The following is a 27,238-nucleotide window of genomic DNA, read 5'->3' as shown; positions in this document are numbered from 1 at the left end:
TATCAAATTTTCTTGGCAACTTTCATTGTAGAGGGGAGAAAGGACAAATAATTACGAAGATTTTAACCAAGCACAGTGATTTTTAATCTCTATTTAAAAAAAAGTCTGTTTAAGGGGGTAGTTTTTAAAAGTTTCTTTTCAATAGCACATCAATTTGCTAACAAAGAGTGCAGATTTCAATTACTGTAGACAACACCTGGAACCAAGTTAGCTGAAATTTACAATGAGAAGAAAGATGTGGGAAGCAACTGCTTCATTAGTTCATAAAATTGGAAGAGTCAAAGAACAGAGGGCATGATCCCCAGAGAACCTGACACCCTCTAAAAAACCCAAGGAAGGATTTAAAAGTTCATTTATAATTGATAAGTGCTGAGTCGGTAATGTTCAGTTTTTATCCTGGTTCCCTGATTTGGCTCTTACAGTTTCATGAATTTTGCCTTAACTTATCGTTAAAATCTCAGTGATAAACTGGCAACATTTCTTTTCTTAATATCTTTTAATTTTAAAAATAGTCATTGAGGGGAAGCAGAAAGATTTCATGGAGAATTTATAAAGTAGAAATAGCAGGGTTCAATGAATTTCCTGGATACTATAAGCCACATGAGTACCAGGTTTACAAATACCACATATATAATAATGTCATTACTTCTGTAAAGTCCTTCCAGTTCTAATACTGTAAGTCTAAAGAATGATTGGGCTGGGCTCTTGCTAGATTCCAGAGGACCTGGACGTTCACTCCTTCCTGTCTCACTGGTCAGATGGCTACTGGATCTGCCCTGTGGATAGGGGTGGGAGAGAGGTTGAACGAGATATTCTAATACAGCTGTGTTTCCCTGGAGAAAAGGAAATAATGAAGGAAGGCCAAGATGGATTCATAACTATAGTCTGTATTGAGGGTGCTGAGGGGTGTAGATGGATCACCAGGTCACTGCAGAGTTGAAGTATGGTGGTGCTCCCCATGCATAGGGTTTTATAGGAGTCCAGGGTGAGAATTATGCTACTGGGAAGGAATTAAGAGTATACCCACTCTCTCTCCACGTTAACCAGTACCTCTCTACCTCTGCGCATAGTGTGTCTCCCAGATTATAAACCCCTCCCATCCCTGAAGTTTCATTGCGTGTGGAATGATTGTTTCAGTTGCTTCATCAATCAGATAGACTATTACGTGGTAGCTTGAGAATCCATTCATTTTAAATAAGCAGCTTTATAAAATTTTCAGAACACAAATCACTTATAAGTTAGACATTCTAGTTTGTAGTCAATATCTTAGTTTAAGATTTTTATAATCAGTTCTAATATAGTATGCCAGAATTAATAACTTAAGGAGCTGTTGGGAACATCAGTAAAGTATTATTGTACAGAGTCATTAGGAGGGTGTATTAGGTCAGGGTTCTCCAGAGAATACATACATGATATTGTTTAGTCGCTCAATTGTGTCTGACCCTGTTGCAAACCCATGAACTGTAGCTTTCCAGGCTCCTCTGTCCATGGAATTTTCTAGGCAAGAATTGTGGAGTGGGTAGGCATTCCCTTCTCCAGGAGATCTTCCTGATCCAGGGATTAAACCTGTGTCTCCTGCATTGCAGACAGATTGTAGACAGGGAAACCCCTATAAGATATACATGTGCAGAAGTATATGGATATATTTATGTATGTATATGACTTCCTATAAAGAATTATCTCATGATTATAGTAGCAGAGACCCAGGAAAGCCAGTGATGATGTTGTGAGAACTGGAGGGCCAATGACTTAAGTCCTAGGCAGGATAAGAGAAATTTGAGGTCCCAGCTCAAACAGGCAGAGAACTCAAATTCCTCCTCCTACCTTTTTGTTGTATTCAGGCCCTCCAGCAGGTTGGATGATGTTTACCCATCTTGGAGAAGGTAGTCTACTTTACTCAGCCCACCTATTCAAATGCTAATCTCTTCCAGAAACACCCTCACAGGCACACCCAGAAATAATGCTTTGACTGTATGTCCCAGTCAAGTTGACACATAAAATTAGCCATCACAGAAGACTAGATTCTCTTACTGAAATAAAAGAAATTGAAGATTTTCCCACAGTTCCCTATCAGTGACCTATAAGTAAAGACTGAAAGGCTTAATTCAAACCTGTGAACGATTATAGTTAATGACAAGCCCATTCAATCTTTCTTGAAAATTAGCTGAAATAGTTCAAAAGCTATCTTTTACCAAATGTGCATATCCATTCTTTGGTTAAGAAAGAAGTACTTAAGGAGACCAAGTAGTATACTGAAAATTAAGCAGAAATGTTAAGTCTGTTCACTTTCTGAAATGAATGAAATGTTATGGTTGAGATTTTATTTGATATGATGAGTAGGTCATGTCAAGAATACCTATGTTAATACCTGTGTTAATACCTGTGTTAATTCTACGCTTTCTGCTTAGGAAATCAAGGCATCATGGCTGAAGTCAGGATGTTGTGCCAGCTTCAACATGGACGCATTATAGGTTTTAACTGCAATTGAAATAAACCAGTTGTGTCTGGATAACCCTATGAAAAAACACCAGAGTTAAATTTGCTAGGGTTCCAGACAAGAATCATCAATGGATGCTATAAAATACGGTGAAAAAAAGGGTATATTTGCATAGTCTCAAAGTATGTCCCCACAAGATACTATAGTTAACTGCAAAGAAAAAGGTAGTAACTCTGCAGTGGAGAAACCACCTTAACCAAGTGATCAAGGTTAACATCACCAGCAATGAGACACATTGCCATCGTATATCTTCTGGTAAGGTACACCGAGCAGGTACACGTGATCACTTCTGTGGTGTTCTTGCCAAAATTGCATCAGTTCAGTTCAGTTCAGTCGCTCAGTTGTGTCCGACTCTTTGCGACCCCATGAATCACAGCACTCCAGGCCTCCCTGTCCATCACCAACTCCTGGAGTTCACTCAGATTCATGTCCGTCGAGTCCGTGATGCCATCCAGCCATCTCATCCTGGGTCGTCCCCTTCTCCTCCTGCCCCCAATCCTTCCCAGCATCAGAGTCTTTTCCAACGAGTCAACTCTTCGCATGAGTGCATACCTACACTTAATCAGGAGGAAACATCAGACAAAACTAAATTCAGAGATTTTCTGCAAAATAGTTGGACAGTATTCTGGAAAGCATCAAGGTCATGAAAGACAAAGACTGAGAACCCGTTAAATGAGAGAAGACTAAAGAAATAAAGCAACTGAATGTAATGTGGAATCCAAGATTGAACCCTTAACCAAAGGACATTGGTTGGGCAGTTGGGAAAATCTGCATACGATCTGTAGGATAGTTAAGAATATTATATCAACATTAATTTCTTGGTTTTGGCAAGTGAGTGAAAGTGAAAGTCGCTCACTCGTGTTTGACTCTTTGTGACCCCATGGACTATACAGCCCATGGAATTCTCCAGGCCAGAATAATGGAGTGGGTAGCCTTTCCCTTCTCCAGGGGATCTTCCGAAGCCAGGAATCAAACCCAGGTCTCCTGCATTGCAGGCAGATTCTTTACCAGCTGAGCCACAAGGGAAACCCAGGAATACTGGAGTGGGTACCCTATCCTTTCTCCAGGGGATCTTCCCAACCCAGGAATCAAATTGGGGTCTCCTGCATTGCAGGCAGATTCATTACCAACTGAGCTATGAGGGAAGCCCTGGTTTTGGCAAGTGTGCTTTTTTTAATATCTTAGCATTTTCTGAAACTAACTGAAGGCTGAGTCAATTTTTATACTATTTTCATAGTTTTTTTTATATAAATCTGCAATTTAAAATTTAAAAGTTAAGAAAATGGACAATAGACTTAATTTTTTCTTCCACACCAGAATGATAGAATTATAAATTTGGTTTTGTATAAAAACAATTTTGCAATTAATAAATCACTGGAAATATAAAATTCAGTGTTGAATTTTTTAGGAACGAAAAGATGTGGGAAACATTCTTTCTCATAACTTGTGAACTAGGTGAAGTGAAGTGAAAGTCACTCAGTCATGTCTGACTCTTTGTGACCCCATGGACTATACAGTCCATGGAATTCTCCAGGCCAGAATACTGGAGTGGGCAGCCTTTCCCTTCTCCAGGGGATCTTCTCAACCCAAGGATCAAAGCCAGCTCTCCTTCATTGCAAGCAGATTCTTTACCATCTGAGCCACAAGGGAAGCCCGAAGCAGATGTAAAGTGTTTCCTTCACCATTGTCTTTCCAGTTCTGGCCACAGTGCTGGCACATAGAAGGTGAATGAAGGAGTAAACTCAACAGTATTTATTGAGTAGCCACTGGGTGGTGTTGGGAACTTAAGGGGATCGCAAACCTGGAGATGCTGGATATAGTTAAGTGTTAAGAGAGATGTAAATGGGAGGGGTACCATGGAGTCAAGGAGGCTGGAGGTGATTTGAAGAATATCTGTTGGAAATAGGCAAAAGGGGATCCAACTATAGTGAAAAGCATTTACAGCACCTGCTAAGACTCAGCTAAGAGGTTCAATGTAACTGTTGACTCTGGTTTATAAAGGCTGAGGTTAAACAAATGTGCAGGCACCAGATTCTTAGAGAACTATGAACTTTGTTCCTTTTCTCCATTGACCTGTTCATTGGCTTCCCATTTTCTAGAGAAATTGCTTTTGACTGATTTTCAGTGGTCAAAACAAGTCAGAACTAGTATTTGCTCAAAATTGGAAATTGGCTTATTCATCAAAGGAGAAGAGGGAGTAATAAAGTATAAGAACGTGGGATTGGTTCTCTTCTGGTGGAAGTTACATGGTTTGCAGGTAATATCCCAGTGGACCTCTTGAGAGGTGAGTATTGGGAATGGAAGTCAAATTCAAGTTGCAAAAAGAAAACCCTGTGGAAGAAAACAATGGCACCCGACTCCAGTCTTCTTGCCTGGAAAATCCCATGGACGGAGGAGTCTGGTGGGCTGCAGTCCATGGAACTGCTAAGAGTCGGACACGACTGAGCGACTTCACTTTCACTTTTCACTTTCATGCGTTGGAGAAGGAAATGGCAACCCACTCCAGTGTTCTTGCCTGGAGAATCCCAGGGATAGGGGAGCCTGTTGGCTGCTGTCTATGGGGTCGCACAGAGTCGGACATGACTGAAGTGACTTAGCAGCAGCTGCAGCAGTGGAAAAAAAAAATTAGAGTGCTTTATTGTGTGAGCCAGACAAATAACCAGATGAGACAGAACTGACTGTTTAGTTGGAGAGAAGATTAGAAGAGCCTGTAAGAACAGATTGACCTCTCCCCATTTGGAGGTAGCTCAGCTGGTAAAGAATTCGCCTGCAGTGCGGGAGACCTGGGTTCAATCCCTGGTTGGGAAAATTGCTGGGAGGAGGACATGGCAACTTACTCTAGTATTCTTGCCTGGAGAATCCCCATGAACAGAGGAGCCTAGTGGGCTACAGTCCATGGGGTCACAAAGAGTTGGCCACGAACTGAACGACTAAGCACACACATTTGGGGGTGACCTGTGAGTCCCTCTGGTGCAGGCAGAGAGGGTGAGATGGCTAGATGGCTAGGCCCAGATGTACCACTTGAGGTCTTATGTGCCATTTTGTGACTTTGAGTATTTAGCACTTGGAATGAGAAATCAGAACAGAGCACAGAAAGATGTAACAGGGTTTTGTTTTTTTTCTCTTCCCTTATAGCAAAATATTAAATATAAAAAAACAGTGTTGAAACTTAATCCTGTGTTTCAAAAATTCTCTTAAAGGATATAATTTTAGCATTAACCATCACACATTGGGAGAGGAAATATATTTTATATAACTATTTATATACATGTCTATACATTTTATATATACATTTTTTTAAACCAAATATTTGGTGGCAGATTTAATATGTTTGCTTGGGAAATGGTATTTTACTTCTTAGTGAAAATTTTTCCCTTGGAGTGTGGGGAAAGCAGTTATTATTTTCTGTGGCATGAAGTCTGCATTGTAATTTTTACTCCTGATGCTGTCTGGTATTCCTAGGACAAATAATGCACTATTTGGCAGAGTGTGTATTAAAAGCTGAATCTTCTTCCCTTCCTATCTCTGCTTCAGCATTTTAGGAAAATCTTTCTTAACCCTGTTACTTTCTTTCTTTTTTTTAATCTGTCTCATTTGCCAAAGACGCTTTCCTGTTTTATCAGAAAAAGCAATAGTACCAGCCTTCTTTTCCCTCTGGAGCAGTTGAACCTGAATCTTTCTAAGTATAACTTGTTAAAAGTGGTTTCTGAGAATCTGTAATCACAAAATGAAGCAAGGGTTTTTAATTTAATGATTGTGAATGGAAACATTATTTTCGTCTGTTACAGATTCAGACCTAGTCTCCAAGCTTCCAGTTAACAGTGACTATGAAAAAAAGAATAGCCCGTATTTACTTACATTTATAGGGTTACAAATCCAGTTCTCATACATTTGTTTGCTCCTCATGACATTTCTGGGAGGTAGTCCGGGCAGGTGATGTCATTCTGCCTGCAAATAATAGGACTCAAGACTGCATGGTTCGTAAGTGGTGGAGCTAAACCCAGGTCCTTCATCTCCCTATTCAGTATTGTCCCCTTAGGGGACCTCCCTGGTGATCCAGACTCTGCACTTCCAGTCCAAGGGGAACAGATTCAATCCCTGGTCGGCTACTAAGATTCCCCATGTTGTGCGCCCCCTGCCCCCTCCCCAAAAAAGCAGTACTGTGAGCTTTCATTATTGTCTCCTTTTCCTTGGTGCTGAGATACTTCTGAGATAATTGTTTAAACTCTGTGTTTTCCAAGATGCTCCTTTTTCCTGGCAGCTGACCAAAACCATAACCTTTTCTATCATCTGAAAGTTGTTTTTAGAAGTACTGATGGGTGGATGCAGTCATCAGTTCAGAATTCTACTGTTTGACCTTCAGTTGTTCTTGTAGCCACTTAGGAAAGTGCCTTTGCAACATTAAAACCAAGGGGAAGAGTATGTTTATGACTCTTTGGGGAATAAAAATGGGTTCCTTTCCTGCCACAGTGACAGTGTCTTCAAATAAATCTTCGTGTGGAGCAGTAGCCTCCTGATGTTCACTCATTCCCTTGTTGGCCTCTTTCCTCTTCTTTATCTCTAAAATGGGAATAGAAACACCCCCATCATAGAAGATCAGAAATAATAAACAAAGAACTTAGCAAAACCACCAGATAGTATTTCAACAAGGCTACTTTCCTTCTTCCTTGAAAATGGATGTGGCAAGAAGTCAGTTCTGAACACAGGACACTGTAAGCTTGGAGCAGGTAGGCCTCCCCAGAAAGCAGACTCTGAGATGCAGAGATGAGCTGCAGGGTGTGTATCAGAGAGTGTTCTTGGGTGTCACGCCAGTGGAAGGAACAGGGGAGAAGTAGGACTGGGCAGAGAGAACGCATCACCTGTGATGCTGGCCCAGTGACAGCCTTTGTCAACTTCAGCTGGAGTGGCCTTTCAGAGTTGCAGCAGGAGGGCCTGGCCCTCAAGGTCACTGGGCGCAGGCCACCTGGGAAGAGGACATGGCCTTGGGCAAGTCAGCTCTCTTCAGCTGAGGCAACCCTAGAAGGCTGCCCCTTGACCGCCCTAATGCTCTCGGCAGCTGGGAGAATATGTCATCCATTTCTGAAGAGGGGTCTTGGTGTGGCTGCACCATGACCTTACTTTGTTTGCCTGGAGTCCAGAGGGCAGTGGTTTAGGCAGAATGGAGTTCTGCAGTTGGTAGAAATGTCCTCTTAACAGTCAAGGACAGCAGTATATTTTCAAGTAGCACTTGTCAAATGTCAGAAATGAATACATTTTATTCCATGTTCTGATTTTTCAAAGTCGCTTAGGCCCGAGAGAGTCCTGTGACCTGTCTGAAGGCCTGACCATGGTACCCGTGGCATAAGAATGAAGTCCTGTTGGTCGATATGCATATGTCTGCCCCACGGGCCTGCCTGCATAGACAGAATGGTACTGATCTCAAATGCATGGCAATTATGAGGACGAGAAGCTGGAGCATAGTGAGCCTTCCTTTGATTTTCCTATGGAGTTCGTTTTCAGCATCAAAGCCATATTCAGGAGCAGGCATCCCATTGCCCCCTCCCACGTTTCCTTTGAAATTTTTTTTCCAGTCTTTCTAGACCGCCTGCTCCCAGGGCTCTGCTGTCACACTGATGGCCAGCTGGGAGTCCCTTGAAGGTAGAAATGACCCCTTTGGTCTTAACTTCATCTCATGGAGGGGAAAGATGTTAAGGGGCTATGGGACAAAGACAGTTCTGTCCTGCACTTGTGATCATACCAATAGAAATCTCCAGATGACTTCCATTTCATCTTCCCTCAAGGCCTATCCAGACAGCTCTTTAAAAAATAAGGTGGTGTCTTTGATAAGACTATTAACTTGGATTTCCCCATCGTATTTTATCTTTCCCTACAGGAGAATTTTGTGCATGTGCAGAGGAGATGACCCCTTATCCTCTTCTTCCACTGTTTTCCTATTTTATGAAGTAAAATCCCTGAAAAAAGAATTTAGTTCTGCTTAATCCCCTTTCCCTCTTCACTGTGTCCTCCAGCTCTTATCCAAAAAAAAAATCTTCTGACCCTTCAGAAATTCTACCTTTTCCTGCCCACTCTTTTCCATTTGTGCGTGCCCCCAACACACACAATGATACTCATAAAGCTGATAAACCTGAATGTAGATATACATTCGTGACAAACCAGAGTGAAATGTAGTATGAAATGCACGTGAACATGGAAAGAACCGGTTTTAAATGTCCTCTGAGTTCCTTTACAGAGCCCTGCTTCTGCCACTGCCTTCTCACTGTTGCTGACATGCTTCAAGTACCAGCATTCGGAATTTTACAGCTACTCCCATAAAAATGTTTATTTAATTTCTGGTGCAGTCATAGCTCATTTCTGTTGTGAAAAACAAGAGTTTCATTTATTTTGTGTTAAATGGGATTCCATGGGATAGTCTCAGAACTCGAGAACAATAGCATGCATCGTGTTCTGTGTTGTAAATAACTTCCAAATGACCTTTCAGACCACAACCTGTTTCTGAGTTGGAAATCCTTTTATCAGAAAGATGAAGCCAAAACTTTGACTTTGAGGGATGAGTTGCCTTCCTTTGTGTCACAGGAACAAAATATTTCATAATTTTTTTTCCCCACATTATGTTCCGTTCGTCTTAGATTGTCAGCCCATAAGGGGCAAGGGCAGTGTTTGCCAGGCTTGACTCGAACTGTGGTGTGTAGCATCATCATCAATATTATTTTGATCACGATGATGAATATGGTATCATCTGTGATGCAGGGCTACATGATTGTCTTCTAGTAGTTTTTATAATTTGTTTCTGTTTTTGCTATTAAAAGTCACAACTCTGTGATTGAATTGCTCCATACTAAGTTTAAAAGTTTAAAGTATGAATTTGTTCTTTACAAGAGCAAGCAATGTCACTGAAACTGAGAAATAAGTTCCTGCTTCACAGCATGATTTTGCTTTTTTTCAGTCTTCACAGAAAACACTGGTGACTTACAGATAGGATGCTTTTCAAAACCACTTAATTTTTAGTAAAGTCACTAGATACTAAACTGATATTCTGTAAAGGAATAATATGTGATAAGAGGCAACTGTTTCTGATTTTCAAGATGCTTAAGCTATACATTTAATTAACACTTTCAGCTTACACACATAATTTTAGCTAGTTGTTTTTTTTTTTTTTTTTTTTTTTTGCGGTGGGGTGGTGGAGGTTGGCCATACCACGTGGCATGCAGGATCTTAGTACCTTGACCAGGGATCGAACCTGTGCCCCATGGATTAGAAGCATGGAGTGCTGTTGGAATGCCAAGGAATTCCCCACATATAAATTTAAAAGACTGGAACATAAGCTATGTTTATATACATGTTTGTTAATCCAAATAAATTTCTATATAGTAGCAAATGAGCAGAGATGAAAACAATACCATACAGTAGTTTTTATGTCTGTTTAAAACTGTATTCTCAGGATCCTTAGGACTGAAACAATAGCATTGGACCTTTGTGTTTCCAGCTCTATGAAGCATTCATTCTCTGTGATCTTTTCTGTAGCTCTTTTTCAATTTATAAGAAAATAAGGGAATCAAGACAGTATGTGGTCATGTTCAGTAAACCCAAATGTTATTGGGATGCCCCTGGAAAGATAGGATAAGAAGACTTTCATTTGAAGACAGAGCTAGTTTATAACAATTGGTGGCAAGATGAATTTTCAACTATAGACTTGTTTCATGCAAAAATGCTTGGAGGATTTGGGGGCTTACTTGAAAAGTTGTATCCAGAGTAGAATCTAAGCATTGCATATGTTTCAAGTGCATTTGATAGAAATGCAGATTGAGATTTCATGAATGCCTGAGTTTTCTTTGACTCTTTGCTTTGCGAAACCAGTTTTCCTTCCTTTATGATACAATATATGCTACCATTAGTAAACCCGAGTCAATCATGCTTTCAGATCTTTTGCTCTTTGGCCTAGAACTGCCTTCCCCTTTCAATTGCATAACCTGAAGCATAAATAAAACAGCATTTATCCATCCATTCATGAACTTAGTACATTGCAAGGTAGAATTACTTGCATAATTCAAAGACTGAAAATGGCTAGCCTTTTTAGAAGGTAAAGATCAAAGTCCTGCCTTGAACTATATCTTTAAAAAGTGTTACTCTCCAGTGTGATCTGTGGTTTAATATATTTTAGACGTTTTAAGTTATGAGCGGTGCCTTTGACATTCTCTGACTCTGTTAAAACTTGGGTACCGTTTTTCAGTGGCTTCATTCATTCATTCCGTGTGTTTATTCATTCTCTGTTCATGCACTAACATAATCCTGTGCTGGAGTATGGAAGAGGAATTCGAAACAATTCAAGTTTTCAAGTAGAAAGACAAAGATAAGTCAAGTGTATATGATACCTTGCGTGATTTAAGATATGGTCATGGTCCCCTTGGAGCATAGATAAAAGAAAATTGATTTCATTTGGGTCCAAGGATGGGGAAAGAGAAAGGGTCGCATCAGGAAATTCAAAGAGTTAACCTTGGAGCTAGACCTTCAACTCAGGCTACTTTGCAGTGACTGTGTAGAAGAGGTGGGGAAGGCAACTGCCCCTAAGGGGGATAGTACGCATAAAGGCACTGAGTTCTGCATGAAAGAGCCTGATGGGGATTTGGGTATGGTAGTGTGGAGGGCATTGTGTGGAGAGGTAGGTGGGATGGGAGCCTGGAAAGTAACAGGAGTGGTAAAGGACTTTGTAGGAGATGCTGAGAGCAGACCTTCCCTTCTGCTTGGTCAGACGGTGGGGACCAATGTCCATTCTTTCAGAACTCAGGCAGTGACTAAAACCGAAGCAAGGCTGGTTTGGGCACAGAGTGCTTCAGTTATACATTATACCCTGTCAGTGCTGAGCTGAAAGACTTCTTCCAGGCTCTCAGAATTGCAGGCTGGCAGGGACCTTTCAGTTCACCTTGTTCAACTCCTTCGTTTATAGAGGAGGCATCTGAAGCTCAATGAGAGTGAAGAACATAATAGCTCACCTTTAATAGTTATCAGATATTATATAGGTGAAGAGTGAAGTCAGAATTCACCCACATAGACTCCTTGGGTAAGAAATGAGATGATGTGCAGTTATGACCCAGACAACCTGTCATCCCAGTTTTAAACATTTCCTGTGAAAGAATGAGTTTTCACAGGTAATATAGTTTGGTTCTTAGAATTTTGTGTGCCCTCTTAAAATAGAATTGCCCGTAATAAAGGAACCTGACTGCCTAAGACCAGAACACTTAATAGGAATGGCTCTGCCCACATTCATTCCCTCAGTGATTATTTACTGAGCTCAATTTGTGTGCCAGGCTCTATATTGAATTATATAGACAACTGGGAACTGAAACCTACCTAGTTCTTATATCCATGGAATTTTCAGTCTGTTGCAGGAGACATCCTTCCAAAACTTGCACAAATAAGAGAGGCTGGTTAAGTGGTATATGGTGCTATGAGCACATGGAATTGGGGTGAGAGGATGTATATCAAGAAAGTCTGCTCTGAGAAGCCTTATTTAATCCTTTACTACCTTTTGCAGTTTCCTTATCATTGACCCCATTTTCCTGATGAGGTATTGGAGACTCTTGAGAGATTAGGATCTTGGACCAAATCACACAGCTAATAAGTGGTCAGATCTGGGCTCATACCCATATCTCATGATACCAAGTTTGATGTTCTCTTCCTACACCTAGCCTTTTTGTTTGTCTGTTTGTTTTTGGCCACTCAGCACGTGGGGTCTTAGTTCTCTAACCAGGGATGGAACTCGTGTTCCCTGCAGTTCAAGCTTGAAGTCTTAACCACTGGACCACCAGGGAAGTCTGTACACCCAGCCTGTTTGACATCAGCATTTAAGAAGAAAGCTAACTTGGATATAAATGCATATATATGAAGTATAGAAAGATGGTATTGATGAACCTATTGGCAGGGCTGCAGTGGAGATGCAGACATAGAGACTTGTGGACACTGTAGGGAAAGGACAGGGTGGGACGAATTGAGAGAGTAACATGGAAAATATACATTATCTTAGGTAAAATAGATAGTGAAAATTTGACTGCATAGAGGGAAGGGATAGGGAGGAAGGTAGGAGGAAGTTTCAAAAGGGAGGGGACATGTATATACCTATGGCTGATTCATGCTGATGTATGGTGGAAACCAACACAATATTGTAAAGCAACTATCCTCCAGTTGAAAATAAGTAAATTTTTGAAAAGAGGGCTAAGAAAGTAGATCTACAGCAGAAGGCTGGAAGGTATGAGAGAAGTGGTAGAAGAGAGGATGGCCTCCTGAAAGGCAGCATGGATGTGGTGACAGTGAGGGAGAGAGCAATTTCAGAACACAGTGGCGTGAAGGGCTGAGGCGTGAAGGGGTGGTGAAGAATGACACCAATGAGTGGGACTGCCATGTTCAAGAAGGTGATGGGGTAGGAGAGAGCCACCAGCAGTAGGGGAGGTGTTTCTGGCTGCCTGGGAGTTAACACGGGCATTCGTGTTCGGAGAATGAGCTGAGTTAGGGCACCCACACACTTAGACCTCTAGGAAAAGCATCAGTAATGCAGGGCTGAACCACTAGGGCTGTGAGAGGTTAAGGTAACTTCATGAGTGTAAAAAGGCAATTCTGAGGGTCAGTTTGCTTTGGAGTCTTAAATTGTACTCAATCTACTGTCTATTTGGTTGTTGATTCCTTTTAAGAAGAGGTCCTTGAAAGTTATTTGAAGTAATCTGTCAAGATACAGACGTTTGATTATTTTTCAAGCAAATACTGTTGAGGCCATCAACATGAGGTCATAGGGTATTTATGGTTATAGTTAGAAAATGACATCATGGATTAATGCTTATCTAGAATTTTTTAACTTGGTTACGCTGTAGTTATTTTTATCTGTCTCATATACTTTGGGCTATGTTTTCTGTCCTGTGTTTTGATTGCTACTGCTAATTTTGTTTTAAGATCATAAAATGGCTTTAGACCTCTCTGAAAGCCCATTACTTATTGGCATGTTTTGATTTTTGACAGATTCATGTGTTCCTTCAGGCTTTTAAAATACATTCATAGCACTAACAATAATAACAATAATTTACTTGGGGGATTGGCAGTGTTTCTAAATCTTATGATCTGAAAGATAGAATATTGTAAAATTCACTTCCAAAGTTGGGGGCTTTTAAAAATCAGGCGGTCAAAGCACCTACTATCATTTTTTGGATGTGACTTGCAAGATGATTTCAGCATGTGAAATATTTAACAGGAAATGTGTCTTCTCTTTCTGTGTGTTGAGGTCCTTTTCTTTACTTTCTAGCCTGGTCTCTCTTATGACTCAGGTGTTAATTTCCTGGGAAGAATCTCTGTCCTTCATTCTCTCTTAACCCCTCACATTGCCTAGGGATGGTTAATCTCTGGTATTATATCCCAGTCCTGCCCAGCCCCGCACCGTGTTTAAGAAACCAGTCAGTCTGTAAACATTAGGTAAGGCTAAACGGTGCCTCCTCTCTGTGTGCCCCTACTTCCCCTAGTTCAAACGATCTGAGAGCTAAGGCATGTGGGAATTGTCATTTTGGCCATGTGTTTAGACCCAGGGGAGAGAAGTAACCATTACCATTGATTACTACAGAGAAGAAGACTGCTTTAACACCATGTGCTGGGCTAGACCCTGAGGACACAGTAGTGAGCTGTGAGTAGTGAGGACATAGTGCCTTCTCTTGAGGACCTTATGGTGTATGGAAAAGAAATATCCTGAAGACAGCATAGCAGAAAGGTCAACTAAGCTTATTAATGAGTAAGACATATAGTCCTCGTTTATTACTGAACACGTATTTATTGAGTCCCTACCATGGGATGGGCTTCCAAATGGGGAGTGATTGTAGCAGTGAGGTAGAGGGACACTCCTCGCGCAGCTCTTCAAGCAGTATCTGTTTACGTATGTTATTGAGTGATGTTGATATTTTGTCTACTATCTTAGTAACTATCACACCTTTGAAATTTGTATTAATAACACTTGTTTGACCAAACAGTTAGCAAAGTATGTAAACTTTGGTTTTCTTCTGAATGGTGTCACGTTAAAATATGACAGCCAGTTCTAACTATCAGTGTGTATTTCCTGCTTACGTTCATTTTTCCTGGTCAGTAACATGCCATAGGAAGCAGTGTAACTGGCCATTACTGACATGATTATCCCCATATATTCTGTGTCATTTCTTACAGTTATTGCCAGTTTTCGAGGAACTGTGCCATATGGTCTGTCATTGGAAATTGGAGATACAGTTCAGATCCTGGAGAAGTGTGATGGTAAGTAGACTAGTATTGATCGTTTGCAGTTGGGTAAACGATCTCCTCAGCATTGGGCAGCTCATAAAATTTACAAATTCTTTTCATACTTCTATTAATCTCCGGAATTTTCCCCTTAGTCACAATGAACCATTTTTTACAAAACTATTTTCTTGCATGTTCAATGTTTGGCTTATGGGAAAACATTGTTTGGTATTTTTAAACTGATTATATTTTTTCCTAATATTATTTATTTATATTCACTAGATGCAATTGAGACTGTTGAATTTCTGAGAGTTCATGACTCAGGGCCAAACTTGAGGGCCTTTCTTGGAATGTCAAGAGTCTGGTGGGCTCCCCAGGACAGAAAGAAACAGAGGTCCAGAGCAGAAATGCTTTAACCAAGATTGCATAACCAGATTCCTTGGGGTGGGACTCCTGCCCTGGCCAGCTCTGCTCTAGTCCTATAAACTCTTCCTCCTCACCTCCCCCAAATTTGGAGTGAAGTTATTTCCTCCATTTGAAATCTTAGGTGAACTTGTATGATTAATTTATATAAGAGGTACCTCATTAAATCAACCTAGTATGTTCTCAAATGCTTCTATTCCTTGTAACAAAACATCCTTAAATGCGAGTCCTTAAAAAGATCCCAGATAAAATGACTACTTTGTTTTCTTAACAAAATGGCCATATTGTAAAGTCCCATCAGCGTATCCAAAGATATGATTTTCCTCTCAATACATGTCCTTATTAGAAATTTATAATATGGTAAGACTCTATCAAATTAAGATTCATTATTGATAAAATTGTGTTCTCCCAAATAGAACTATTACTTTTATTTAGAGCCTGTCATTAAATGGTGGTGTTACATGGACATTTATTTTATCCAGTGTCGCTGATATATTTAAAAATATAAGGTTTTTCTCTGTCATTTCCAGATATATTTTGTCTGTTTCCACTTCGTTTACAGATAAATATAAAATCTGTTATGAATGGGTGAAAATATACTTAATGGGAGCTGTTTTGTAATGTAAACATCTTTCTGTATGGTGTAGTTGGACAGAGACCTCACTGTGACATTTCTGCAATTCTCAAGTTTTGGTTACTATTAATTATTTAAGAATGGATATATTTCTTGGGTGGATGTCTTTAAAGAATCTAATAAATCCTGACATTATAGATTGCAATTCTCAATTCATTCTACTTTTTCCAGGCTGATTGTAAAATGGTGTTTTACAAAATATTTTTTTAAGAAAACTCATGAGGAACAAAAATATTTAAATACAAAACTCAAATACTTCTTTCTAAAAGTTCAATTAATCAAAAAGATTCAATTCAATAGAACATTGGTTTTATGATAAAATAATTTATTCCAATAAGCAAAATGGTTTCTATAGTTGAAGAAACAATAAGTTGAAAATAATACATTTTTAGGAGGCTGTATATTAGCTTCTGGAGTAAAAAATGGTAACCCACTCAAGTATTCTTTCTTGGAAAATTCCATGGACAGAGGAGTTTGGAGGGCTGCAGTCCAAGGGGTCACAAAGAGTTAGACACTGCCGGGGTCCAGCCCTAGTGGATCCAGGGAATTCAAAGCGGGGATGGCGTTGGTGAGGAGAACTTATTTATTTATTCATATAGAAATATAAGATTAGATTAGGAAGAAATAGTGTAGTAGGAAAATTAGGTGGAGAAAAGAGGGCTGAATAACTTGGCTTACGGGGAAGGCCAATAAAGTTCCAGACGAGGAGCTTGCACCATCTACGTTGGGCCACTGGCGCCCACTTGAATATCTGGGGCTGCCCTGCCTTGGGCTCCCCCTTGCGTGGATCTTAAAAGCCGGGACAAGCAAGTAGACATGGTGAGCTGCCCCGCTCCAGATGGGAATTCAGCCTGAAATTAGAGTAAAGAGGAGACACGGAGGAAACCAGTCCAGCGACTGGCTCCGGCCCCTATTGTTCAGAAGGCCTTTTATACTTTCAATAAAACATGGAGATCAATGGGTAACACAAAGTTATGCAGCGTTAGCAGCCCAGACTCTTGTCAAAACCAGGCTTTTCTCTCTGCATACCTAATTGTATACACAAGTCTTAGGTGATTTACATCATCTTCTGGCCAAAAAGGGCCAATTAACATTTTACAGCCTTTTTTCTGATAAGGGTTTGTTAACTAGAAGACTTATTTGTGTTGATCTTCCCAAAGTCTGGTGCCACTCTCAGAAAGCACTAAATAAAGTTACATTCTTACATAGCAAGGACACAAGAGGAGTGCAGTGATATATAACAAAGAGAAAAGTAATTAACTCAAAAGTCTAGTGTTGCTAACATCAAAACTACTATATATCTTTTTCCATATCCCGTTTACATTGTTTAACATCCTCCCAGGTGCCTAAAAGATAAAGAATATGGAGGTCTGGCGGCAATCATTGAGTCAACAGTGAAAACCCGTCACCAATATGATTTTCAGCTCTTAGAAAAGGCTCTGTATCTTAAGATGTTTTAAGCTCTGTGCCTCTTGTGGTTGGGGGGCTGTAAGCAATTCACAAGCTGTAAGAGGTCCGGGGGAACCTGTTAGGCAAGCTAGAGAGCTATCAGAGGGGTTTTAACTGAAACATCCCTTTCAAATGCAGAAGACTAAAGCCCTGATTTGACTTTTTCCAGGGAATATTAGAAGAGTGGAAAAGCAGGCAGATTCTTATTTTTTGGGGGGCGGATGCTCAGGAAATTCCAGGGGGAAAACCTGAGGTCTGATTAGCCTTGCCATCAGAGCTCTGCCGCATGACCTTGTCACGGGTGGAATTCCTCATGCTGGCTCCCGGCAAGACAAAACTAACCAACTGAGCACACACACAGCACATGTATATTAGCTATATAAATTCATATTTATATATATGTATATTCTGTAATTGTTTTAAACTATAAAAAGTTATGGTCCCCCTTAAAGACAGTGCTGTAAAACTTACTGAGTCACTTTGGAGGTTAAGTAATAGACATTCTGCAGAATAAAAATTATGGTGAGTCAGTTGATGGGACATTGGATGAAAGAGTGCCATTAATGCTCTAAGTGGATGAGACCTGGCTTCTTTCTTCTTATGCTATCAGACTGATCCTTACCCAAGATGGTAGGCGATGTGTGAGTTCAGTACAGAATTGCTGGCTAAGCACTGTTCTTTGATGGTAGACTCAGGGCTTTGTATTCAGGCAAAGGCAGTTTGGAACTATATTAAATCTTGTGTAGATTCTTGAATTTCTTTGAGATATAGTGTGACATTTTATAAAATGGAGTGAAACTAGGCTCAGAGAGGTCACTTAACTTGCCCAAGATTTCAACAGCTAATACTTATTGATAGTAAAACCAGAATTTAAGCCCAGTGCTTTGATTATCAAACCTTTACTTCCATTATGCATGTTTATATTTTTTTATGTACATTTCCAATACAATTTTCAAGTGATTTTATTGATAGAAGACTTAAACTTGTAGTCACTTGACTTTTATAGTCTAGCCTACTTCCAATTTCCACGTTTCTACCTAGAATATCTACATGTAAGGTAAAGTCTGTCAGCAAAAGATACATTGATTTCTAATGATTTCTTCAAAGTATTATAATGATTTATTGAAATATGACCATGATTATTTCTCCACAGGCTGGTACAGAGGATTTGCCTTAAAAAACCCAAATATCAAGGTAAAAATAATTACTTTTAACTGTAATTATGGGATCTTTAAGAAAGACAGTTAATTTACTTTATTTCTTTATACAATTGAAATTACAGTTGGGACTCTTAGTTGAAATACTAAATGGCAATACAGATCTTCATAATTTTGGAAATTCCTTTGAGCTTAGATTATACATAAGATATACTATTCAAGTGATAATCCTGTGTAGCTCTTGAAATTTATACTGAGAAGACCTTAATAAGCTTATTATATATAAACAAAATCTTTTTGAAGTGTGAGTTTTGCAGAAAGCTAAATTAAAATTCAGGCAGCAGAAATATATATTCCAAAAGACATAATGACTAGAGGTATTTAATCTTTATTTTTCTATGATATCATTTGTAAAAGTTGGTGTGGAGAGTGGTTTATTTTAGGTATGTTATGAGTCCCTTTAGGAGTGAGGAGCTGAAATGTGGGAAAATCAAATTATAAAAGTCCATCTTTCTTACCATTCCAGACAGAAACTAAGACTCATTATCATTTATATATTTATATAAATCCTAAGGAATTATAGTAGGAAGTAATATGAGTTTTCTTTTACCTTTCCTTTGTGTAGTTTATGATGTTAACACTAATCCTTACTTCTATATTTTTCGACTTTGTTCCTGTCTTCCCATCTTTACCCATGCTATCCACATTCACTAATATTTTCTTACACGCCATGTTCATGTTTTGGTTTAATTCTGGTTTTCTTAGGATTGTAGATAAAGTGTGTCATTTCTCATTTCCAAAATACAAGTAATCTAATCTATTTTGCCTGCATTTCTGTTTAAGTATACCTTTTTTCCTGGATCATCCAACTGTGTTAATTACTTTATTTCATTTATTTCAGGTCTTTCTAAAGGAGAGTCTATACTTTAGCTCTCATTCAAAGTTATTTTTGGACATCTGCAGGCACATACATATGTAACTTCAATATTTTTCATTTAGAACATATTTTAAAAAGTGTTAAGATTTTGTGCTTTTTATTTCTTTTCTAAAGAAACTCAATTTCTGACTTCTTGTTAATTCTAATAATTAGTCTTATTTGCTATTCCTACCATATTGAGGTAAATTTAAATTCCAAAGGAAAAAAAATGGTGTTTTTTTTTTTTTAAACCTATGCCTATTTACTACTGTTGTATGTACAGAGCTTGCTAGTTAAATTTTATGTTATCCTTGGACCCACAGTGGTGATAATGTATTCAAATGACATTTGTTTTTCCTAAATATTTAATTGAATTTTCCATTTAATTGTGCATAAAAAATCATTCAGAGAATATTGTCATTTAATGGATAATAAAATTGCTCTTTTTTAAATTTTTTTTTCAATTTCTCATTTAGAACAAAGGAACAATTTCCTTGCCCTAGCCTTTCCCTACAATAAAGAGCTTTAAGCTGGCGTGTCTTCTTTTGTTTAATTTTTGTTCCATCAGAATGGCAGCCTGGTGATGATTTGCTGCTATGTTTTCATTAAGGATCATTCCTAAACATGTAATATACTGTTTCTAAATTCGTAGTAGTGGTATTTTCTTAGTATGTATTTTCAAATAGACACATGAGTAGTTTGAAGACAAGAAAAAGAACTACAACCAAAAGAAGCAGATTAAAACCCCTTTTTTCAAAACTGCAATATTTAAAAAAAATTATTTAACATGCTTTCTATATAGAAATCTTGAAAATACAAAAAATTTCTGTTATGTATAGAATATATTTTTGAGCAGGATTTAATGTTTTGATTATATTTATTTTAAAGTATCTCTAAATTTGTAAACTAATAAACATTCGAAATAAAATGACTGGTTATAAGCTACAATAGATTTCACCTAGAGAATGTGTTAGAGATTCCATCTTCCTGGTATTGTTATGGTTGTGTGGTGATATTATATATATATGACTTATGAAAGTTATTCTGCTGGAATAGACATAACCTTCACATTTTCTCTTCCAGGGTATATTTCCTTCCAGCTACGTTCACTTGAAAAATGCCTGTGTAAAGAACAAAGGGTAAGAAATAAATTTTATTGATGGAGAGTTTTCACACAATCATTGCTAATTTTGGAATTTGAAAGACTTATTGTCTTGAAAAAGTGAATCTATTCTTGCCATTGTTTGTGTTGTTAGATAAAAGACAGAAGGCATTAAGGCAGTTTGTGGAGAAAATGAAAGAACCACATCTGTATGTTGGACAATCTAGGGCACTGGAGGGCTCTCATTGTCTGGAAATGGTGGAATCTACCTAATCTTTAACAAAAGGAGTTGGTTCTTCTTGGTTTCCTGTTGTGTAGGGAAGCAAGTAGTCATAGCCATCAAATGCTGAGTCATATCTCAACCCAGGAATTTCCTAGATTCACTACTGATCATAAGTAGCTGAGTCTGCCATTATTTTCCTAATTGGGCTTAAAAACATATCCTTGTGTGTTATTGTTATTGTTCAGTCGCTAAGTCCTGTCTGACTCTTTGCAACCCCATGAACTGCAGCACACCAGGCTCCTCTGTCTCCCACGATCTCCCAGAGTTTGCTCAAATTCATGTTCATTGAGTGGGTGATGCTATCCAACCATCTCATCCTCTGCCAACCCCTTCTCCTTTTGTCTTCAATCTCTCCCAGAATTAGGGTCTTTTCCCATGAGTCGTCTCTTGGCATCAGGTAGCCAAAGTATTGGAGCTTCAGCTGATGCTGAGCTTCAGCATCAGTCCTTCCAATGACTATTCAGGATTGATTTCCCTTAAGATTGACTGGTCTGATCTCCTTGTAGTCCGAGGGACTCTCAAGAGTCTTCTCCAGCACCATAATTCCAAAGCATAGGTTCTAAAGTGCTCAGTCTTTATGATCCAGCTCTCACAACCATACATCACTACTGGAAAAATCACAGTTTTGACTTCTGTTGGCAAAGTGGCATCTCTGCTTTTTAATACACTGTCTAAGTTTGTCACAACTTTCCTTCCAAGGATCAAGCATCTTTTAATGGGTCCAGTCACTGTCTGCAGTGATTTTGGAGCCCCCTAAAATATGATCTGTCACTGTTTCCAGTTTTTCCCCATCTATTTGCCATGAAGTGATAGGACCAGATGTCATGATCTTAGTATTTTTTTAGTGTTGAGTTTTAGGCCAGCGTTTTCATGCTCCTCTTTCACTCTTATCAAGAAACTCTTTAGTTCCTCCTCACTTTCTGCCATTAGAATGGTATCATCTACATGTCTGAGGTTGTTGATATTTCTCCTAGCAGGCTTGATTCCAGCTTGTGACTCATCTAGCCTGGCATTTCGCTTGATGTACTTTGCATATAAGTTAAACAAGCAGGGTGACAATATACATCCTTGAAGTACTCTTTTCCCAGTTTTGAACCAGTCCATTGTTCTATGTTGGGTTCTAACTGTTGCTTCTTGACCTGCATATAGGTTTCTCAGGAGACAGGTAAGGTGGTCTGGTATTCCCATCTCTTGAAGAATTTTCCACAGTTTGCTGTGATCCACACAGTCAAAGGCTTTAGTGTAGTCAGTGAGGCAGAAGATGTTTTTCTGGAATTCCCTTGCTTTCTCTGTGATCCAGTGAATGTTGACAATTTGATCTCTGGTTCCTCTGCCTTTTCTAAACCCATCTTGTACATCTGAAAGTTCTCAGTGCACATACTACTGAAGCCTAGCTTGAAGCATTTTGAGTAGAACCTTGCTAGCATGTAAAATAAGTGCAATTGTCTGGTAGTTTGAACATTCTTTGCCACTTCCCTTCTTTGGGTTTCGAATGAAAACTGACCATTTCCAGTCCTGTGGCCACTGCTGAGTTTTCCAAATTTGCTAACATATTAAATGCAGCACTCTAACAGCATCATCTTTTAGGATTTGAAATAGCTCAGCTGGAATTCTATCATCTCTACTAGCTTTGCTTGTAGTAATACTTCCTAATACCCACTTGACTTCACATTCCAGGATGTCTGACTTTAGGTGAGTGACAATACCATCATGGTTATCCCAGTCATTAAGACCTTTTTTGATAGTAGTAATAGTAAGTACTTAAAATATTAGATTGAAAATATATTTCTAATACTGACAGTTGCCACTACTATTACTCTATTAATGAATGTGTGTCCTTCAGAAATATTGTGCAGATATAACCCACCAGAAATGAGTCAAGCAGAGTTATTAGTCCTTTTGGAGTTCTCCAGCCAGTGTCTATCCAGCCCTCTTCAAGTAAACCAAGGGACCGTCCAGAAAACACATGTTTACACTTTGTTCCTACCTTTCTGGCCTAGTGATGTGGGGATTTCTACCCTGTCCCTTAAAGGATCCACCTGGGCCAACCCCTGCAGCCAGTCTCTTTGCTGCCTTTGCCCCAAACCCAACCCTGATCCTAAAAACCCTCCAGAGCAGAGAGCCACCCTGCCCCCATCCTACGTGCAGACTGAAGAAGAGAAAATAGACAGCATGCTAGCAAAGATGATGTCAAGCATCACTTTGTGTAGTTTAAGGCCTCTCTCTCTGAAAATGTGTTGTGGTGGGACATAGTTTTAATTGAAACAAGTACCTTGTTTGTTTGTCCTAGTCTGTAACTGGTTAGTATCTGGCTCCCTTGATTCTGAGGAAGTTTAAAGATGGATAAAATTGTCTCAAAATTTGGTCCTGTTAGTTTAAGACTTGGTGTGGGGTCGACACCTGACAGAGGGCATGATGAGCATTATATACAGCAAGAGAGCCTCAGGGTAGAGCCAAAGTTTAGTTTCTTAAAAAAAAAAAAAAAATGTTAGAATTGATGGAGACTTTAGGTTCTAGGACTGTTAACTGGAAGAAAAACTTTAACCTGAAAACATTCGAGAACACGTATTGCCAGATGATTGCTTTCCCAGAGAGCAATCTCTTTAGGCTTTTGATGTTGCCTGTCTTATTTTAAGGGGATTAGCAGACTGATGGCCCACCAGGATGAAATAACTGCAATGTACATCTCAGAATAACTCAACAGAATATAATTTCAGGGGCAGCTACTTATGTCAGACTGTTTGAATGTTGATTTTGGTATAATTAAGAGGAAACAGCTGCTCACCTAAAATGGCAATTTTGTGCTTCTTAAAAGTGTACATTTTGGTTGAGCAAACCCCAGACCAATTTCCCACAGACTAAATTGCCTTTATATTCTTTCCTGGGTCTCAGAGCAGTGCAAAACTGATGGGGGTGAGGGGTGGGGGTCCTTAAATTATAGTTTGTGAATGGTGAGGTCACTTCTTTGTTGTTTAATTCTTGCTGTGGTCATGTCAGTTTTTAAATGTTAAGTAGGTTGTTGAGTTTTCTTAGGAATTCGGTGTTCCTTCCCAGACTTTCTGTTCATCATTTTATAATGCCTGTCTCCAAATACTCATCATTTAAATCACAACAGCTGCTTGAAAAGCAAAATAAATGTACTTCCATTTAAAAATGTCAATTATGTAGACTTGATAAAAGGTTCTGTGTATGTCACAGTTCATATATTACTGTTTACTTTTATTTCTGGTTTTACATCTTCAGCTATGTTTAAGCTCTAGAAAGAATTAAAATATTCGTAGGGTATTTTAGCAGAAGTATGAAATGAGGCTTTGTTGGTGAAGAAATCAAGGCAAGATTTTAATTCCCATACTTGCCGAGAAAACTTTACAAAAGACAATTAGGTACCCTTTGGACTTAACATCAAGAAGGAACACAGAACAGTCAATAGCCTCATGATAAGAAATAAAAATTCCCCTTGATCATCTGCATAACCTGGCTCAGTGTCCACTGAACACTGAATATTGTCCTTAGAAAAAGATACTCAAATGAAGAAGATAATCCCCCTCAGTGTAGTCAATTAGCATTCTTTTGGCAAGTAGAATTACAGGCACTTACCCATTTTAACCTGCACAAAAATGAAGAATTTTAAAAAAAGAAATGAGAAATGAAAAAATAAAGGTTATTGTATGTCAAAGATAGGATGCAGAAAACAAATTCAATCTGGTTTTTTCTCTCCATCTCCTTATATATATTCTCAACATCAGGACCACCATAGATACCCTGCTAATATTGGTATGAATATTTTCCAAGTATAGTTTCTGACACATAGAAAAGAAATAGAAGGAATATATTACCCTAATCATGGAGAGGAGCATTCTGCAATGGATCCTCAAATACCTGTGATGTCTTAAATCCTTTATAAGTTCTGAGATGTGTGACAACATTACTGATACTAGTAATAATTTTTCATGGTCCTGTTTGCAAGTAATAAAAATGAGGTGTTAATGAGATCAAGTGAGTATTCAGTCAGTACCTCAGTGTCTAGTTGTTTATAATACTGAGTTAGTTTGGATGTTTGCAGCCATCATATCATGATCATTGAATGAGCCTTTCACTTTCTTTGAGCCCAATGGCCATAGCGCTTGGAAGGCAAGAGCCATCTCACAGTCTAGATAGCCTGGTAACCTCAGGTTACATACAAGGACTTTTGAGCTTGGAGAATTTAAGTGAGTTGCTGTTGAGAGATCACACGGTACGTGGTGCACAACCTCGCTGGTAGTGTTGCTTCACCGCACTGCTTAAACTTTGATCTAGGTGAGTGGCTGGTCATTCTGGTGTTGTACTGCCATAACCCACATCACATTCCTCACACAAGTTCATATTCAGATCCTGGTTTCTGTTTGCAGAACCAAAAATAACTAGGCAGCTTCCTTTCGTAGTTGGTCTTTTAGAATATTTAAAAGAAGATTACTGTCTATGTCATTTGCATATATACTTGTTGTTCAATTTCACAGACAATTTGAAATGGTTATTCCCACTGAAGACTCTGTGATCACAGAAATGACATCAACATTAAGAGACTGGGGAGCTATGTGGAAACAACTCTATGTGGTACGTAAGTTTTTAATAGCATCCTTTTTTCAGTAGAGAATTGTTTCAAGAAATATCTGAATGGGGTGAGTGTCAACTAATATTTGAGCACGGCCACTCCTAAGGGGAATTGGAGATAGAGAGCTTAATACAACATAGTCTGATTTTTATCCCTGTGTCCATCCAGCATGGATTTTGTAAGTTCTTTTTCAAGCTGCACGAAGGTAAAAAATTACTTTCCTGGCATCTATTCAAATAGGATAATTTACATGGAACCTAGATTTAGGCTTTCTGAATAATTTTAATTGTCACAGAGAAAAAGCTTATTTTTCAGTATAATTTTCACAATGATGATTCAATTATACTCCAATTCTCTGTACATTGCTCAGGTATACTAAAAATGATAGGCTATTTAGAATCAATGAGAAGATTCTAGAACTACAAGAGAAAGGAATGTTTCTTGGGAAAAAAAGGAGTCAGTATTTTGGGTATATATGTATATATATGGCTTTCCAGAAGGCAATGGCACCCCACTCCAGTACTCTTGCCTGGAAAATCCCATGGACGGAGGAGCCTGGTAGGCTGCAGTCCATGGGGTCGCTAAGAGTCGGACACGACTGAGCAACTTCACTTTCACTTTTCAGTTTCATGCATTGGAGAGGGAAATGGCAACCCACTCCAGTGTTCTTACCTGGAGAATCTCAGGGACAGGGGAGCCTCGTGGGCTGCCGTCTCTGGGGTCGCACAGAGTCGGACACGACTGGAGTGACTTAGCAGCAGCATGGCTTTCCAGGTGGTGCTATTGGTAAAGAACCTGCTTGCCACTGCAGGAGACATAAAAGTTGCAGGTTCGATCCCTGGGTCAGAAAGATCCCCTGGAGGAGGGCGTTGCAATCCACTCCAGTATTCTTGCCTAAAGAATGCCATGGACAGAGGAGCCTGGCAGGCTACAGTTCACAGGGTCACAAACAGTCGAACACGACTGAAGCAACTTAGCATGCACACAAACACGTACCTATTTACATATTATACTTACTGAGAACCTTCTATGTTGCAAACCCTTTAAGAACTACTCTATATATAGTATTTCATTTAAGACTTACAACCACTCAAGGAAATAAAGACTATGATCACCCCTAGCTTACAAATGAAGAAAATGACAGAGAAGTACTTACTGGAGGCCAAGCAGTTGAAAAATGACTGTGACTAAGCTGGGATTCACATGTAAATCTAGCGTCCTCACTGAACCACTGTCTTGGGGAATTGAGGGTGATGTTTGGGGAAAGATGAGTTTATTTCTTCTTTGATTTTCAAGGGAATTTAGAGAACAGCTTAGTCATTTGAAGGGATGTGCTCAAAATACAAAGGTATACTTATCCTGACAACACTATTTGAAATAGCCTGTCAAAGAGAAGAATCCAAATTAGTGAGGGACATGGACAAAGAATGACCATTTTTATTTTCTGCTCCATAGAAAATGCAATAGAATATTTCACTGAGGCAAGAAAATCTTTAAAAGTCACTAATAAAAACTCATTTGACGTTGGATTTCTCTGACCATGCTCTCCTGGAGCTGGTGGCTTTAGGGCGCACTACTAAAATCCACAAGATGATCTTAAATGAAACACGGCATCTAGGCTTTGCTGGGGTGCAGCAAATGCACTGTCAGTATAGCTGAACTCAGGCTCTGGACTGGGAGAGTACAAAGGAAATGCAGATCTCCTTTTTAGATTTTAAAATGTTTCTTGGAAAGAATAAAATACAAGTATTATTTCACTTAATATTGCACGACATTAAGATGAAAATTAAAACTATGTGAAATGTGCACATCACTGCATCCTAAATACCCACCATAAAAATAATGACAGTGTAAGTGTGAACCATTAATTGAGCTAAGACATGAGCACTTTCCCTTTTATGTAGCTGCTAGTGAGGATCAAAGTTGAATTCCTCTTGATTCTGCCTTATCTAGCT

The 27,238-nt window shown here is 39.0% G+C and overlaps 1 protein-coding gene across 2 annotated transcripts in view; it reads left to right on the top strand.

The window, feature by feature from the left end:
* The window catches only part of DOCK4 (dedicator of cytokinesis 4), a 472,836-nt gene that overhangs the window by 182,297 nt on the left and 263,301 nt on the right, over positions 1–27,238 (top strand). For both annotated transcript variants that reach the window (XM_005679177.3, XM_018047173.1), the window contains exons 2-5: positions 14,681–14,764; positions 18,388–18,428; positions 20,391–20,446; positions 25,189–25,285. In XM_005679177.3, the coding sequence (XP_005679234.2) occupies positions 14,681–14,764; positions 18,388–18,428; positions 20,391–20,446; positions 25,189–25,285 (278 nt within the window). The remainder of the gene's footprint in view (positions 1–14,680; positions 14,765–18,387; positions 18,429–20,390; positions 20,447–25,188; positions 25,286–27,238) is intronic.

This window comes from Capra hircus, chromosome 4 (genome assembly GCF_001704415.2).
Source record: "Capra hircus breed San Clemente chromosome 4, ASM170441v1, whole genome shotgun sequence".
Taxonomy (NCBI): domain Eukaryota; kingdom Metazoa; phylum Chordata; class Mammalia; order Artiodactyla; family Bovidae; genus Capra; species Capra hircus.
Note: the sequence above shows the minus strand (reverse complement) of the source record. Positions and strands in the feature narration are given on the sequence as shown.